General features: G+C 38.0%; 1 protein-coding gene across 5 annotated transcripts in view; it reads right to left on the reverse strand.

Moving 5' to 3' along the window:
• Positions 1–16,023, reverse strand: part of EGF (epidermal growth factor) — a 60,920-nt gene extending 44,897 nt beyond the window's left edge. For all 5 annotated transcript variants that reach the window (XM_074905446.1, XM_074905448.1, XM_074905447.1 and 2 more), the window contains exons 1-4: positions 15,415–16,023; positions 6,120–6,251; positions 2,412–2,611; positions 1,244–1,425 (exon numbers count right to left, since the gene is read on the reverse strand). In XM_074905446.1, the coding sequence (XP_074761547.1) occupies positions 1,244–1,425; positions 2,412–2,611; positions 6,120–6,251; positions 15,415–15,541 (641 nt within the window). In that variant the 5' untranslated portion in view covers positions 15,542–16,023. The remainder of the gene's footprint in view (positions 1–1,243; positions 1,426–2,411; positions 2,612–6,119; positions 6,252–15,414) is intronic.
• Positions 16,024–16,237: the final 214 nt, after the last annotated feature.

The raw sequence follows: 16,237 nt of genomic DNA on the forward strand, positions 1-16,237 counted from the left end.
TCATGGAAGCAAATTGCCATAGAGCATAAAAATTATGTTAGACTTCTTGGAGTCTACTTTCTTTACAGTTTATTACTGACTCACCGGCCTCCCTGTAAGCACATGAGTAAGCTTTTATGCATGGTGAATCACACCTAGGTGAATACACGCACTTGAGTCTCCCCAGACTTTCACATAAATGCAACAAATATATCCCCATAATGCCATCTGTAACATGCATTTTGATGGCTCTTGACAGTGGTTTTGAGAACTTGTGAATATTTCGAAGACTGGTGAATATTACGTTCAAAAGCAAATTAAAAAAAATATATATAGGCTGATGTTCAGGCCTTTAAATCCTACTCAAATGACAAGACTCCAAAGAATACTAGTAATGCTACTAGCATCAGAAGATTGGTTTATGTATAAGTGTACTAGGAAAGGACGCATAGGCCTTAATATTGAAATAGTTTCACAGACTGCTGAGCAACGTTACTGAAAATCAAAAGTGGCAACAAAAACACACTTTTGCTGTACAAAACAAAAATATCTCAAAGTCTCCTCAAGCTTTTATTTTTGCAACTTTAATGGAAGAGGTTTATGTGTAAAGAGAAATTAGCACTGTGACAATTCATATTGATAACTCTTGAGGAGGCCAAATCTCTTATGTGAGCATGGTTCTCAGTGTAAATTGCTTGAAGCTGAAAGAATCTTTATGAAGGTCAAATGACTAGTGACACAAAGTAGCAACAACAGTAGATTCAGAACCAATATTCAGAGCAACTGACAGACAAAGGAAACAGGCAAAACTAATTGGAATTTTTTTCAGAAAACGTATCACTTTATATTCCAAGTGTACCAGCTTTGGGGCACAAGGGGCACCCAGCATTTGCAGGCATCGTTCTCCTTCCTACTTCAATCCTGCTTTCTGCTGCCCTGAAACTTTGATGTCTTTGAAAAAGGACCAGTATTGCCTCTTTTTCCTCAGCTCTCCTCACTAGCAAAACTTTTCCCTAATGACCAAGAGGTCAGATTCTGCATTAGACTTTAGTGGGTTTTTCTCACGCACTTCTCTATTTATCTCTTACATGCTTATTAATCCTTTATCCTCTTTTGTCAGAGTTCAAGCAGGTATTGTACTATAGACAATACACTATGCACAGACTAGCACTGCAGTCTATAAACCACAATCTTTGCATAAAACGCAAGTACTTTGCATATTTTGAGTTCATTTCAATGAAATTACTAACCTAGTTAAAATTACCTTTGCTCAGCATCAATGATAATCTTTGTGGGACGACCAACATCTCTTAGAAGAACTCGACGTTTCTTCCCGTTCATGTCTGTCGCTTCTATGGTTGATTTCTGTCTATTGGCCCAGAGAATGTCTTGATGTATCCAGTCAACAGCAAATCCTGAAATACCTTTGTCTATGTAACACAGTCTCTGTAAACAAACAAACAAAAAAGTTGACAAGAATCATCCTAATGGTTACCCTAAACTTGACTTTCAATATAGGGAATAAAGTGCCAGTCTGAAGCTTCTCATTTAATTTCTTCGCTTGCTTCATTTTCTCTCAGACCTGTAGATATTTCTCATTCTTTAATGACTTCCATTTGGTCTCCCTACTTACACATACCCCTCCTGAACTGAGTGACACCCTGTGTAACGTGAAACTGCTCTCCATGAGAAATACACTGGACTAATCTTTTAGTTACAGCTTCTTGCATTTAGCACACTGAGAAGTACCTAGACCTGTACTGTTACAGATGTAAGACTTCCTAACACACTGTTTCTGGGCTCTGATCCTTAAAATACATCAGGGTAAAATACATCAGTGAAGACTCCACATGGGTACAGGAGCATTGGCATCTCTCTCAAACAAAAGAAGGCTCTCACGGCATTACAGTTCAGCCACAAGAGCCTGTCTGTCCTTCCTAATCAGCCAGATGCAGTGAACTGCACAACTTTTTCTGAACAAAGGATGAAGTGCCAAAAGAAGCATTTATGCAACCATAGAAACCAATAAAAGGTTTGAGAAAAAATGAGTAGGAATTCAAGCACGTTCTTCTCATACCATTTGTGCCAGTTTGAGTTACAGTAATCTGGAAGACAAACTTCCATAATGCCAGGGATTAATTTAAAACTGATGGAAACATTATTGTCTTCAAAGCTTTAGTTTGTCTGAATTTCCTCTCCTTCATTTTTAACTCCTCTTCGCTTGATCCACAGAAAATACTAAATGAACTGTGAATACCAGTAAACAGCCTAGACTCAGGACCATAACTATTATGACAGCAAAAACTATTAAATAAATCTGAAGTGCTAATCTGTGAACAGGAATGGCAGAATTATACCTAAAGAACAAGCGGTTTCCATAGAAGGTTTTATGCCTATTAACTCAGAGAACTCCAGAGAACTGATTACTTTACCTCTCGTTTTGTGCCATTTAGATGAATTCTTTGAAGTAATCGCCTTTCAGAGTCTACCCAATACAATTTCTCTTCTGTATAATGAAAATCCATAAGTGTTGACTGACCAGTATCAGACACCAATCTTTCATGATTGGTCCCTTCAGTGTCAATTCTAAAGATGGCATTTCCATGGCTAAAAAGTAGGAATGGTGCGGGGTCTGGTGTGGAGAAAACAAAAAGAAACTATTAATAGATAAGCATTGCATTTTTGCTATACTAAGTTCTCATCAGTATTATACTAGCCAAAGAGGAAGTTCAGGATCTAACCTTCTCTCTCATACTTTAATGACAACTTTCTAGGCATATCAGAGAGAACCAACAAGATATAAATGCAATGGTCCTTTCACATTTAATGCTGGAAGTTATGTCAAAAATCTGAGTCATGAAACTGAGATTGCAGTGGTTGTTATCAGTAATTCCAAATCCTACAGTTTAGTTGGAGGACAGAAGAACCATTCCACGCATCCCAGCGGAGGTTAGAATAGTTATGCTATGGACACATCTCCAAGCTGAAACCTCTTCCAACTATTATGCTATGGCAAGAATGTACCACAGAGAGGTGTCTAGACTCTCACTTTAACTATCCAAACAGAGACATTGAAGATCCCAAGACAGGGCAAAGGAAGAAGCTAGAGACTGTGGATGCTTATTGCGATGCAGGGATGAAGGAAACCAAAAGACCTGTACTTAAAATTCTTACAGCTCAACAGCGACAAGTCCTTCCAGACAAAAACTGCATTCATACTGAGTGAAGGGTAAGAGCGTATCAGTAACTTAACATAAAATATGTTAAAATTAAAGGTGTTCCAGTTATGCCCCAAAATCCAGAAATCAAATTAAGGTTGAAAGTGATGAGCAACTAGGATTGTCCAAATAGCCTTAATTCAGCCTTAAAACCAGGTGATAAGTATGGAAGTACAATTAGTAGGACATAACAGTTGAGGCTGCAGATTACACTACCCTGTTTTCATCAAGTCCTCTTTGTTATTTTTAGGATATCACCACAGGGCGAGGTTAAGATTGCCCAAGAAACCTTAACTGTATATGCAAACCATGATGATTTTCATTTAAGTAATCTGAATATTATGGATGTCTATCAAGTGTGTAGCAGAGGAAAGGAGTTTTTATGTAACCAGTCATGCCTTCATTTTAAAAAGAAACGTAGGTTTGGGGGGGGTTAATTTTTTTTTTTTTTTTTTTTTTTTTTAAAGGGAGATATACAGCCTAGTCTTCAATTTACCACTAAAACAACATTCAAAGAATAAAGCCCATTGTGATGGTAATGATGGGGATTTATAACATAATTGCCTCAAACAACAGATCATGGCATACAAGTAATGCTCTAACGAAGTGACTTTGAAATGTAATTATTGATATAGATCCAACAGAATGACAGCTTTCAACCCTGTCCAATCACTTGTTGAACTGATCTTCCTGCAGTGCAGAAGCAACTCTCCATTTATCAGGGATGGATGTCATCAAAGATATATTATCCTCAGTTTTCTTGTACATATACTTCTGAAAATTAAACTGGTTTTATTGACCATTCTTGCAACCTTTTAAAAACATATCTTTATTATTAGCATGAAACCTGAGGCTTTAAACTCAACAGACGTCAATTCTACATATTTTAGCCAGATGTTCCACCTTCATCATGGTTTCAAGGTTAGTTGATTCAATTCCTTTCACAGCAGACAAATTAGACCAATTTTGAGTTCTCCAAGTGAAGAAAGTTCTGACAAGCACCCACCCAAGATGTAATTTTCTTCTGTTCACAAGGAAGATGATCAGCACTCTGTTTCTATACTAACAGACTGGTTTGTATCTCAAGTTTTCAAGCTATCATCTAGTTATAACAGCTACTTCTAGGATTTTAGTGACTCTCTTTTTCTGCTGCTATTTGCACTGAGCAACCCCATGTGAGAATATTTAAATTATGAACACGTTTTCTGTAAATGTTAAATGAATGGTGAAGTGTAACAAGGTGTAGCAAAATTTATCTCAGGAATTTAACAGCTGTACTGCCTGCATTTTGGCCAATTAGTTGACCAAGAGCATTTAGATACTTTAGTTTTGTCCTTTCCACTCTATGGATTTCCTACCAGGCACCCATGAATGAGAACTGTAAATGAAACAAGGACTGAACAAAACTAACTTTGATAGCAGAAGCACCAGTCAGATTTGGAACTTAATTTTATCAGGGGTTTAATGAAGATATAAACAACACCTGCATCGAAGAGCTTTCTGTCTTTAAAACATGAGGGTATTTCACTTGGTGTACCCTCTACAGAAGGCTTTATAGCTAACGTAAGGGTTCCTTATCCATCACAGCAGCTCTTGAACCATCAGTCACTTTCTACTGGTGCTATAAATGCTAGTGATAACATTAAAAAATGTTTAAGTCCTCCCATATTAAGGTAGGATTGTTCTTTGAGAGGTACCTGTGCACAAATATCACTGTGAGGTAACATGTTTGTTCTCACTTCTCTTCAGTTCAGAAGTGAAGAGTTTACAAAACATTTGATTAAAATAAATTAAAAATTCTATTTAAGGGGTTAGAGATATTTAGGCAGGACTATGAAATTCCAGCTTGGGTTTTTGTGAGTCACGTGTTGCTGTCAATAACAATGATTCTAGGCGATGACCAAAGTAATTGTGCTGGTGTCAAATTGGGAGCTACACAGAATACTTCCGGTTATGTTCATGGTCCCAAAGGCTACATGCACAGTGACTCAAGTACATCTCCTACTTCTTGGGTCAGAAACATTCCCTGTCACATCCCTTCTCTGCATTAGCAAGAGTCCCAGGTAAATATTAGTCAGAAAAAGAAAACCTGAGCTCCTGGATCAGAAGGGAGCTGTAGCATATCCCAGACAGGAACCAAAACCAGACATTCAGGAAACCAAGGAGGAGAGATGAGAGGGGAGAAGTGAACTTCAGAGGACTCCCACGATGCAATACAGGGTTAAACCAATCAATAAAATCAAACTAGATTTTTCTCCCTGGGTAACATCATTTGAGGACAAAATGAAGGTTATTCAAAGGCCACAACTGTCGATATTTTCCCCTTGGAAGGGCTAAAAACTTTTAAAATTTAAATGCATCTTACACATTAAAATTCAATTTATACATTCAGGGTGGAGCAAGGGAGAGGAAGAACTCACAGTAACACTCCTGTTTATTACAAAATTGTCAATGGAACAAACCAAAACTAAGGGCTTCCTGCTTATGATGTCACAGCATTGTCCCTAGAACCTAAACACACTGCAAAGACATCAACGCCAACTGAGTGAAAGAGGCAAAGGTAGCAAAATCTTGTGTACCACTGTGTTTTCCTGGAAGCAGTAAGGATGGGATAAGAGAGTTTACAGTTCTGAGCACACAGAGAGAATACATCTACTAAACAGGAAGTCATTGGTTAGTTGGTTTTTTTCGTATGTTCATTCATCTTACCACCACCATACTTTCCATTCTTCACCATCACTCTTCTGTGGCACCCACTCTTGGCCTTGCCACTTACCCACACAGCAGAAGAGTCAGTTTTTCCATCAGCAAATCAGAGCACCTGTTCAGTAGGGACCAGCCCGACATGGTTCACTTTGAAAAATAATGTTAACTAAATCTCTAAAGCTCTTTTTTAGTCATCAAAACAGAAAATGACCTTACCGTTCACATAGCAAGACCGTCTGTCAATATCCAAAGTGTAGCCAGGCAAACAGGAGCAGATGTAGGACCCTGGAACATTGATACATGTTTGGCCACAGGTTCCCAAGCCGCCTTCAAGGCATTCATCGATATCTGAAACATGTTTTTGAATGGGTCAGGAAAATTCAGCTAGCAAAACCAGCAAAGAGCAAAAATACCCTTGACATAGCTATCTAAGAAATTGGTCACAAAATTTAATATCCCATCATTAAAAAAGGAGAGGAGGATGGCTGTATTGCTTCATGCATTGGTTTCAGAATTATTGTTTTGTCTGTTGTCACATGCACAGTGATTTAAAAAAACTTTTTTAGGAGACCATCCAGAGAAATTACCATTCTCTCTAGTGTCTGGGTACTCTGGTCTCTGCCCAAACACAGGGAACAGACTTGTCTCATACTTCATTTCTATGATTTGCGTTATCATTTGTTATGCAAATGCTGCCTGCAGCTGCTTCCTTCTACCATCATCCCTCTTTCCACAGTAATAACTTTGCCAGCAAATTAACAAACTCTGCAAAACAGCAAACAGACTGCCACAGCACTGAGTTCCACATTGAGCTCATTTTGGTTTGAGTTGAATCTCAAAAACACATACAAAACACTAAAAACTCCACTAAATTCTGACAGCAACAAGCTCAAGCCAAGGCAACAAGCAAACTAATTAGAAACTGGTCTTTTAACTGGTAGATTACTCTATGGCATTTAGGGATGGAAAGATATTTAATGTATTTATGGTGTTTTATCAGGGCTTGAGGCAGTAACTATTAATTAAGTCCTAAATTAAGGACTTTATTTTTCAAAAAAAGGTCACCACTGAGGAGCATATTTTACACTAAGGGGGAAAGAAATTAACCCCTTTGGTGGTGCCATGGACAATTGTCCCAGGAAATTTAGATAAACTTCAGTTCCTACTGAAAACAAATGCATCTGATAGTAACTTCCCGAGGTGCTTGACATCTGTCAGTACCATAGCCTGGTATATTTCTTACATAACCACTGCGAGAGCAGGTCTAAGGCTTTTTCCCTGCCCAAGATATATTTTATGTCAGTGGCTTTTTTTCTGGGCTTTATTGTCTGACTTTTCACATGCAGGAAAAAGGAAATCAACACAAATTATTTTAAAGAGACACATTTTATTAGGTCACTAAAGAACACTGGTTCATAACCAAAACTACACATATGTATTGAGTTATTCCAAACATAGCTTACAATATTTTTTTTTTTTTTTTCTGTATTCCTGTTCAAGAATTTAGGGCAACAGAAGAAGAGCCTCTTCTTGGATAACTTATCTTAGAGGATCATTTGAATCAAGTGCAAATTACCACAGTGCTTCAGGCGGTCTGTGACTGTTGGTGAGGATTCCCCTGGTTCAAAGAAGGTCAGAAATGGCACCTCATGATAACTAAAGAAACTGCAATTTAACCAACTCACACCAGGACTTTGAAAGAAACTTTCTCAGTAACCTAGGGATATCTAAGCAATCCAATCCATGGGCCTGGGAACTTGTATCCTTTAACTGCTTTAAAAAAATACCTGCAGTGGAAGTGTTTAGGGGTTCTCCGTCAAGTATCAAAGTTGTTCAAAAAGAATGTCAATGCTTTACAGCCACCTAGCATGTCTGTACAGATTAGGGAATGTTTCAATATTTTTTTCCCACAATGTTATATTCCACATAGCAGATGAACTAATTTGACAACATATGAACTGTAATCAAAGCACATGCAATTGAATTCTGTTAAACAGATTATTAAGGTAAAGCAGAAGCATTTTCAGCAACATAATTCCATAAAGCAATCTAATTCTAACCCACAATCTTCTTCAAACAATCAGCTCTCAGGAGCATATTTTCACACACGTACTAGGGATGTACATGCCATTCTCTGCAGCATTAAAGGAGTAACTCCTCCAAATCCCTTCTAGAATGGTTTGACTGGCTTAGAAGTTTAATGGGCTAAAGAAACCATGAGCTCCATGTTGCAATTTTAAACTAGCTACTCCTGGTTAACGTTACCTGGATGTCATTAAAACTAAAGGGATCTTTGATAGCCCATACAGGAGGGCTTTGGTGACCTCAGCTCATTGTCAGAGCGGCTGTCAGTGCTAGCAGAGACATTAAGGAGTCTGCAGGCAAGAACACTGTATCTCTCCTTGATGCACTGGTTTTCAAATTAAGTAACTGATTAAGCTGGACCGTTAATCTGATCTAGTCACCAGTACAAAAGCAGATGCAAGACTGTTGATAAAGGCTATAGTGTAGTTAGTAGATACACTTTTATGAAAATAGGGGTTTGTTAAATAAACAAGATGTTATTTCACTGAGGAAAGCAGAAGTATGGGTGATAAAGGCAGCAGTGTAGATGTAAGATTGCTAAAGCAATGTGATACACTGATGAAAGAACTATTATTCAATCACAATGAAAAGCACATAAAATAAGAAAGATCAGCCTGACCTACAGATGGTATCTGGAAGACTGCTTACTCTGTAAAGGATTTGTGTTCATACTGGACAGAAAGTTGACCTCTTAACATGTTACAGGGCAAGAAAATTCAAATCACAACACATATGAATGACAGTGCAGAAATAATTTTATTTCTGTATATAGGAGTGGTCAAACTATATTGGCATGCTACTTGTATTTCTCAGATATAAGTTGTTAAAGGATCCTGAAAAATTAGAAAGTGCATATAAAAAAGAATAAAAGTCTGAAAGAAAAGTCCCTTTCTGTGAAACACTTAAAGACCTCAGTCTCTTTACATTGTCAGAAAGAAGCTTGGGAGAAGGATTGATCACAGTATATAAATATCTTCACAAAGAAAAAGTACCAGATTTTCTAAAGGACACTATAATCTTTTAAAGGAAAGATTTAGCAAGGACTGATGGCTGAAAACTGAAGCCAGGGAAATCAAATTTAGACATTAAATTCACATTTTAAGAGGAAGTGTGATTCTCTAAGGGAACTAGCTACCAAGAAAACTGTGAAGGTGTGAAAAAACATCAGTGCATATTCTCAATTCAAGATCAGACTGCAAAGACATGCTTTAACCAAGCACAGTTGACTGAGCTATGTACCAAGGTAACTGGACAATGACCTGTTATTTACAGGATGGATTTTCCAGTTTTATATGAGTGTACAAAACTGACTCTCTAAGAAAGAGCACACTGATTGATCAGGCTACAAGAATTTACACAGCCTCCCCAGTAATTGCACTTGAAGATTTCAGGGTTATCAATCCGCCTATTTGCATCACCATCAAAATTCACATGATAAAGCAAATCCCACACATACTGAAAAGCGAGCAATGGCCCTAGCTGAAGAAAGGCTACAGTGGAAGAAAAACTGCCCAATAAAAGATGAAGGGCACAGTGATACAGACGTCTCGGCCACCAGAGAATGCCCCTTCCAGCAGTAAACAGGAAGCACCAACAGACACAGCGCTATTGTAAAATGCCGCAGCGCTGTGAACATTCAGCTTTTACAGCGCTAACAATGGAATAGGGTCCTACGCTTAACATGCTCTCTTCTTTGCTCAGAGTACAAAACAAAGGCTGTTTCTTCAGGTTTAGAACTCGATCATAAAGCCATCCATCAGGTGTAACTTGCAGTGCCTTCACCTGCACTCTCCATGCTAAAGTGAAGCACAGATTTGCATCCTGGTGTAGCTTTTTTACGTGTCCTGGCAACCACATCCCCCAGTGGGAACTTTATCCTGTGAAAGAAATCAGCTTAGTGAACACAAAAGCTGTCTGCAGTGCCCTGACAGCCAGCCCTGAAAGGAAGAATGAGGTTCTGCTCAGTTCTCAAAGGCTTCTTTATGCAAAAAATGCTTTGAGAATCAGCAAAAACGATGAATCATGTCATCATGATGTTGGCAGCTCTCAATGACTTTGCATACAAATATGCTACTTTATTGAGAGTCTTGAGAAGTGCTCTGACTGCAGAAGGTGAAGCATTAGTATGCCTGGCAGGGATACAGAGAAACTACAGTGAGCCAGAACTTGTGTTTCATTACAGTCCCAAATACATACATTATACACATAAAATATACATGTGCAGATACACACACTCAAATAACCTCACTCAAATTTGTTTCCTGTGGAGCTGGACTGGGGATTAATTCAATCTACTATATCTAGCCACCACCTTGTTGAAAAAAATCTTTTCAATAAGGTTGAACATGAGATTTCCTCTGGGTTACAAAGAAAGATGCCCATCCCTTTTATCTATTTTGTTAAAAGCATACAGCTAAAAGAAAAGAAGATATCCAGAAATGGAAAAAGATGTTCCATCTATCAGCAGGTCATAATAAAATAGATGAGGCATGGCTCAGTATCTTCTCTCTCTAATTTTACATGAGTTTTAAAGTACAACCTGATCACCCACAAATTTTGAGAGGATAGAGGCTGTGAAATGCTCAAATACTATCATAAGAAATACAATGTGAATACAATAAGGTGATTATCAACTCCTGGACTCTTCCAGTCCAGAGCCACAGAGGTGACCATATCACAGATAAGACAGCAAGAGCAATCATATGATTTAATCAAGTATAAAGTAGAAACAAATTTAAAATTGAAATAAAATTCAGGAAACAATTGTAGACTTCTTGAAGAGAAATGGCAAAAAAGATCTCAAGGGACTACAATATTTTTAATTTTCCACCTTTCTGGACACAGGTCTCAAGGATTTGGGCACTAGAATGGAAAAAATATATTTTGGTTTTGTCTTTGAAATAAATTCTATGTGTAAATTAGTAACTACAAAATGGATCTCTACTTCCCGGATCATGCAACTTTCAACACACTGTTATTGACTTGCCTTTCAAAGGTGCAGTTCATGAGGCTATCATCTGGCCCTCTTTGAAAGGCACCAACAGATACCATCATCCAGCTCCTTTTAAGATCAGGTTTCAAATTAGGTACTAGAAAGTAGTCAGTTTTGCTAAAAACAGAACACAAAATTAATATCTACTATTTTCCACTGAGCAAAACAATTCTGAGTCTTGCTGTATTAGTAATTGGTCCTGGAATCTGCCCCTTAGCCCTCTTCAGGATTAAGCTTCATGTGATGTGTGACGACATTTCTGTAATTTCTTGCAACATGTTTGCCTCCTTCCTATTTTGATGTAAGTTTTTACAGCTGAAGATAGTATTTGTCCACATTCAGCTGGATCCAATTTCCAGAGAATTCAATGGGAATCCTTGTAAATTGGTCTGTGGATTCAGACCCATGTTTAAGAATTCCTGACTACTATTTAGTAACAATATTTTCAAGTATCTTTCCACAAGGAAGTATAATATAAAGGGAGCTAGCTGGATGACAGCTACTGAAAACAAGGAAACAAACATGTCTCAACTGCAGCTCTTCTGAAATACAGAGGGTTACAGTGGGATCTCAACAGGTTTATCCCTATGTCATGACACAGGTAGACAACACAGTTTCCCATTTCATTGGCTCTTACTGCTCCATATGTGATGCTTGCAAAGAAAGGATAGCTGTGAATTAGCAAGCTTTAGACATATTTCTCAGAATAAAGCATAAATACTAACAGTGTGTCTTCAGAAGGCTGCATGGAGCAAAGTGAAGCCAGGATTTAGCTAACTAAGGTGAATTTAAAGATGCACTACAAAGAGGAATAACTTGAAATTCCACATCAGCAGTGCTCCATGGCAGGAGAGTGGTGAACAGTAAGAAAGAAAATAGAAAAGCTTGAGATACAGGAAGAAGCATCTGACCAAAAGAGCTGACCTAGATAGCCACAGTTGTCACCTTCAATTGCAAGCTGTAGCTCTGTAGGAATGTGCAGCATGCTAACCCTGAAGAAGTGACAAGGTCTGATCAGTAAATGTCAGAAGTTAGTAGAGATGTGCAGAATTTAAGAACCTACGATTAAGTAAAACTTCAATAATATGTGTTGTGTTTTGCCTTCTTCAAAAACTTTTCTACAATAGTTCAGGTTTTTTAAAATAACTATCTTCCTTCACTTTTCAAACTTACAAAGTATTAAAAGTCAGCCCTGAAGCTAAAGTACACCTTAAGTCTTCAGTATTCAGAACATATTTACCTAGGGCAGCCCAGGACTAACAGGCACTAGTATCTAGTCTAAAATTGATAATGCAAGGGGCTGCTCTAGAGGCTTCTTCAGATAAACAGTGTTATGTGGGAAACTTTTTGGTCTCAAGTGGGGAAAGCATCTATACGCTATGAGAGAATAAAAAATATTGTGGTTAAAGTGGTACTTCAGGAGGACACAGACAACTGAGTTCAACAAGCATAAGATCCGTCCCCTGGTGTACCATGTATGCTTACATGGTCAAATATGTTAGAAATTAAAGCTCTCCCAGGGCAAACTATGCACGTTCCTGCCTTGTAGGAATAATAACTCCTGTGTAGGCCAGACCATTTTGCTTTAGAGGTAGACGGTTCTATGTTTTCACTGGAATCTAAGAAAGATGAGTTATTTAAAGGTAACTGAGTCCCCAGTCTTGACATCAGTTTAAAAGAAATTATTACATCCGGATAGCAAAGTCAAAAATTGCAGAGATGCTTGCAAACCTACCATGACTTGCCATAAATTGGTATGTTCCTTCACCAGACTAGTCTTGTTCTAACCTCATGATCTGTTCTCCCATACTTTCTCTCTAATAAACCTTGCTGTTGTGGGACATACAGCCCCTCTGAAAGGCCTCTCCTCTCTTGGCATACCAAGTCAGGATTCAAATAATCTCTCTTAAAATAACTATATAAAATTATGTGAGACATTTAGGGTTAGATTTCATTAACCTTCCACACAGGATGAGAAGGTCTTTGATCTTTGAATATCCCTAGAAATAAAAGGAACTAATTAAGAAGTGAGCTATTTAGCAATGTAAGAAGAGCACGGCCTAGACCTTCATCTGTAGTGGAAGTAAGAAAAGCCTACACACTTTCCAGTACGTGTCACTTGTAACAGTCTCCTAACAGAGTACAGACACTTTCTCAATTCAGGGTAGTCCTTATGGCTGGCAGGATGCCACCACAGTCACAGATGATAAAGAACATTTTATAATTAGTATATTTATTACAGCTCATCAAGAATGGTCACCAAGCCACAGTTCAGCTTGCTGTCATTGTTCACAGTTCAGTGGTATGAGTCATGTCTCCCACTCACCACTTTTATCCCCACTATTACCTTCAAAGCCTGCCTCCAGCTTCCTACCACTTGCTTCCACTGCACACTCTATTTTGCATAATTAATGAACTAGAATATCATAAATCCAGTCTTCTGGTCAGAACATGACTTGTGTATCCCGCACAGAGGAAAGAACAGCAGAAATCCGTACCACTAAAGCATCCTTGAGTCTTACATTTCATGTCAAAATTTCACCTTTCCTTAATCCCCCATAATCCAGTGGTCTCTAATTAAAAAGATATCTTAGCACATCTCATTTTTCCTTTATTCTATGTTACATGGAACTGCTCAGAGTATGTCATAGTAACATTAGCTCTTACACAAAAGACGTACTCTATTACTATTTCTTGCAGAGTTTGCTGAGCCACGAGTTATTCTGTTTTGGTGTTTCACTTAAGAGTCGTCCCCCCCCCCCATTCATACAGCACCTGAATGTATCTAATTTTCAACAGAAAAGACATAACACATGGCAGATCATATCTCCATTAGTAGAAGAGAGATGTACATTAATATCTGAAATATATCGACTGAAATAAAAAGTGTATCTTTGCAGCCTTTTGAATGTCAATATTTAGAGTGCTTTTTGACTCATTAAACAATAGCCAAGCAAGTCTCTTCATGCCAGTAGGATTCTCCTGTCATACGTGAGCTCTTCATTGAATAACCCAGTAATGCAGAAGTCATAACTCATGTACATCCTAAATAGCTTGTGGAAGCTACATACATATTAGCAAATAGCACACACCTATAGGACAGGCTGTGTAAAGTGCAATAGCTGCTGAGGATGGCACATGCTGCATATACATCAGGTTGAGGTTACAGAGAACCAGGTCTAGTCCGGTCCCATGGACTGAATGGCCATCAACAGTGGAAAGGATAGTTGCTTTCATATGGGAACAGCTTCTGGTTTAGGTTGGCCTAAAGACAATCCAGTCTGTGCACTTTGAGAGTGCTCCGCAATGTGAAGTATGGGGATTCATTTCAGGGGTATGCTTCACATTTGAATTCAAGCATCAGTGTGAAAGCCCCCTAGGTGTGTTTTCTTCTCAGATAAACCTTTGGGCAGGTTTATCATTTGTACACAAAACATGCCTAGCTCCTCCTCTCTCAATACGAGAACGTTTAACATGCATACTTCTATTTTCTGCTTACAAGATGGTATTTCTTGGCAGAATGCACAGAGGAGGCACCTGTTATTAAATCACTGGAATCATGTCAAGAACTGAGTCAGAGCTTCTAAAGCCCAAGCAATCTAAGGCAAAAGCATAAATTTCAAGTATTAGGTCTGTTTGCTTGAATCCTTACAGAGTATTTCCTCATCTCCTTACTGCAAAACCTACAAATTCACTGGCTCTGGCTTTCTAAAAAAAAAAAAATTGGACTTCAAGGTAGCAGGGTAGGGAGAAGGGTTCTGTCATTCTTTGTCTTACACTTTGTAAAGAATAGGAACCTGCATTTTACATGTCCCAAATCACTAGAGGTGATTATACTATTAGTGTCATACATTTCACCCAGACTTTAGTACTACAGTATCAAACACGCCTGCAATTCGTGTATTGTATGAGACGCATTATGAAATATAAGCATGCATATCCACATGCTCCAATTAACATAGAAAGAGTAGTTTTTAAAGTTATCTAGCCCACATCTAAGTATAATACTAATACATAATCATTAAAATACACTTTCCAGATGTTACAGAAATACAAAAATACACCTATATACAAATTTTACATATATAGAACCATGAATGCGTGCATGCACATGTATTGAAAATACAGAGACGTTAAAGCTATGGCAAGGAATTTTGCTAACTAGGAAACAATTCAGATCTCTTAATGACCATATAAAAGTTTATCCTGCTTTCTGATAGTTGAACTGACAGACAAGAGACTGATTTTTGAAAAACAAACTAAATAAAATTAGGTCTGTTCATTATGAGAAGCAACAGATATCGAGAAGCTGATTTATCAGTTCTACGAGTACAACACACATGCAATGTGTAAAAAAATTATTTGAAAATCATAAAGCTCAATTAAGAGAATAAAAATGAAGTTTTCTTAATCTGTGAATGGTCAGCAACTTACCTATACAAACAGAGTTTTCAGTCTTTAATCTGTATCCATTAGGACAGTTCCAGTGCTGCAGAGCTGAGAGGCTGACAAAACCAATTTTAAAAACCACAGTTGAAAAAGCAACAAAGAAGAAAAACATAATCTTGAGGGGTTTTTGAGCTGTCACTAGAGAAAAACTAGCTTGTATTCAGTCATATCCAGGACAGATGAGCATCTGTAATCCCAAAAGGTTTCTGCAATCTCCCACTTTACACTCAGACATCTTATCACAATACCAAGTTTTATCTTTGGCTTGCTTTTCTTGTCACTTTAGCCCTTACTGTGTCTAACTACAACCTTGAAGAAATTCCTGGGAGATTTCTTCCCCACACACGTCGTTTTTTCTCTCTCTCTTTCGTTTCTTTCTTTTCTTTTCTTTTTTTTTCTTTTTTGGAAGGCAAGTATGAAATGCCTGACACTCTTGCCACAAATTTAACACAGCTTAAAAGCAATGCTTGCAAGGATCACTGCAAATTTCCTCGCAACGAGCAAAGCTGCTGTTTCAATCTTAAAAGCAGCGAATTTGGAAAATTGTTCACCACAGCCCTCAGTGGAGTACAGGGAGTGAGATCTCCAGGTACCGTCCTTCTCCAAAATGCAGTTGCTTTTTACATACAAACTTGGACAGACTCCTCTTTTCTTTTTAAAGCTCTGCTTGCCCCACCTCTTCTCTTTTTAGTACCACTTGAGTGAACCCTGTGTTTGCAAATAGTAATGTGGTCAGTTCCTTACTACAGGGAACTGAGCCAGAATGCAGATACCCAGCCACCCATAATAAATACAGTCTATTTAGAAA

This window comes from Athene noctua, chromosome 4 (assembly GCF_965140245.1).
Source record: "Athene noctua chromosome 4, bAthNoc1.hap1.1, whole genome shotgun sequence".
Taxonomy (NCBI): Eukaryota; Metazoa; Chordata; class Aves; order Strigiformes; family Strigidae; genus Athene; species Athene noctua.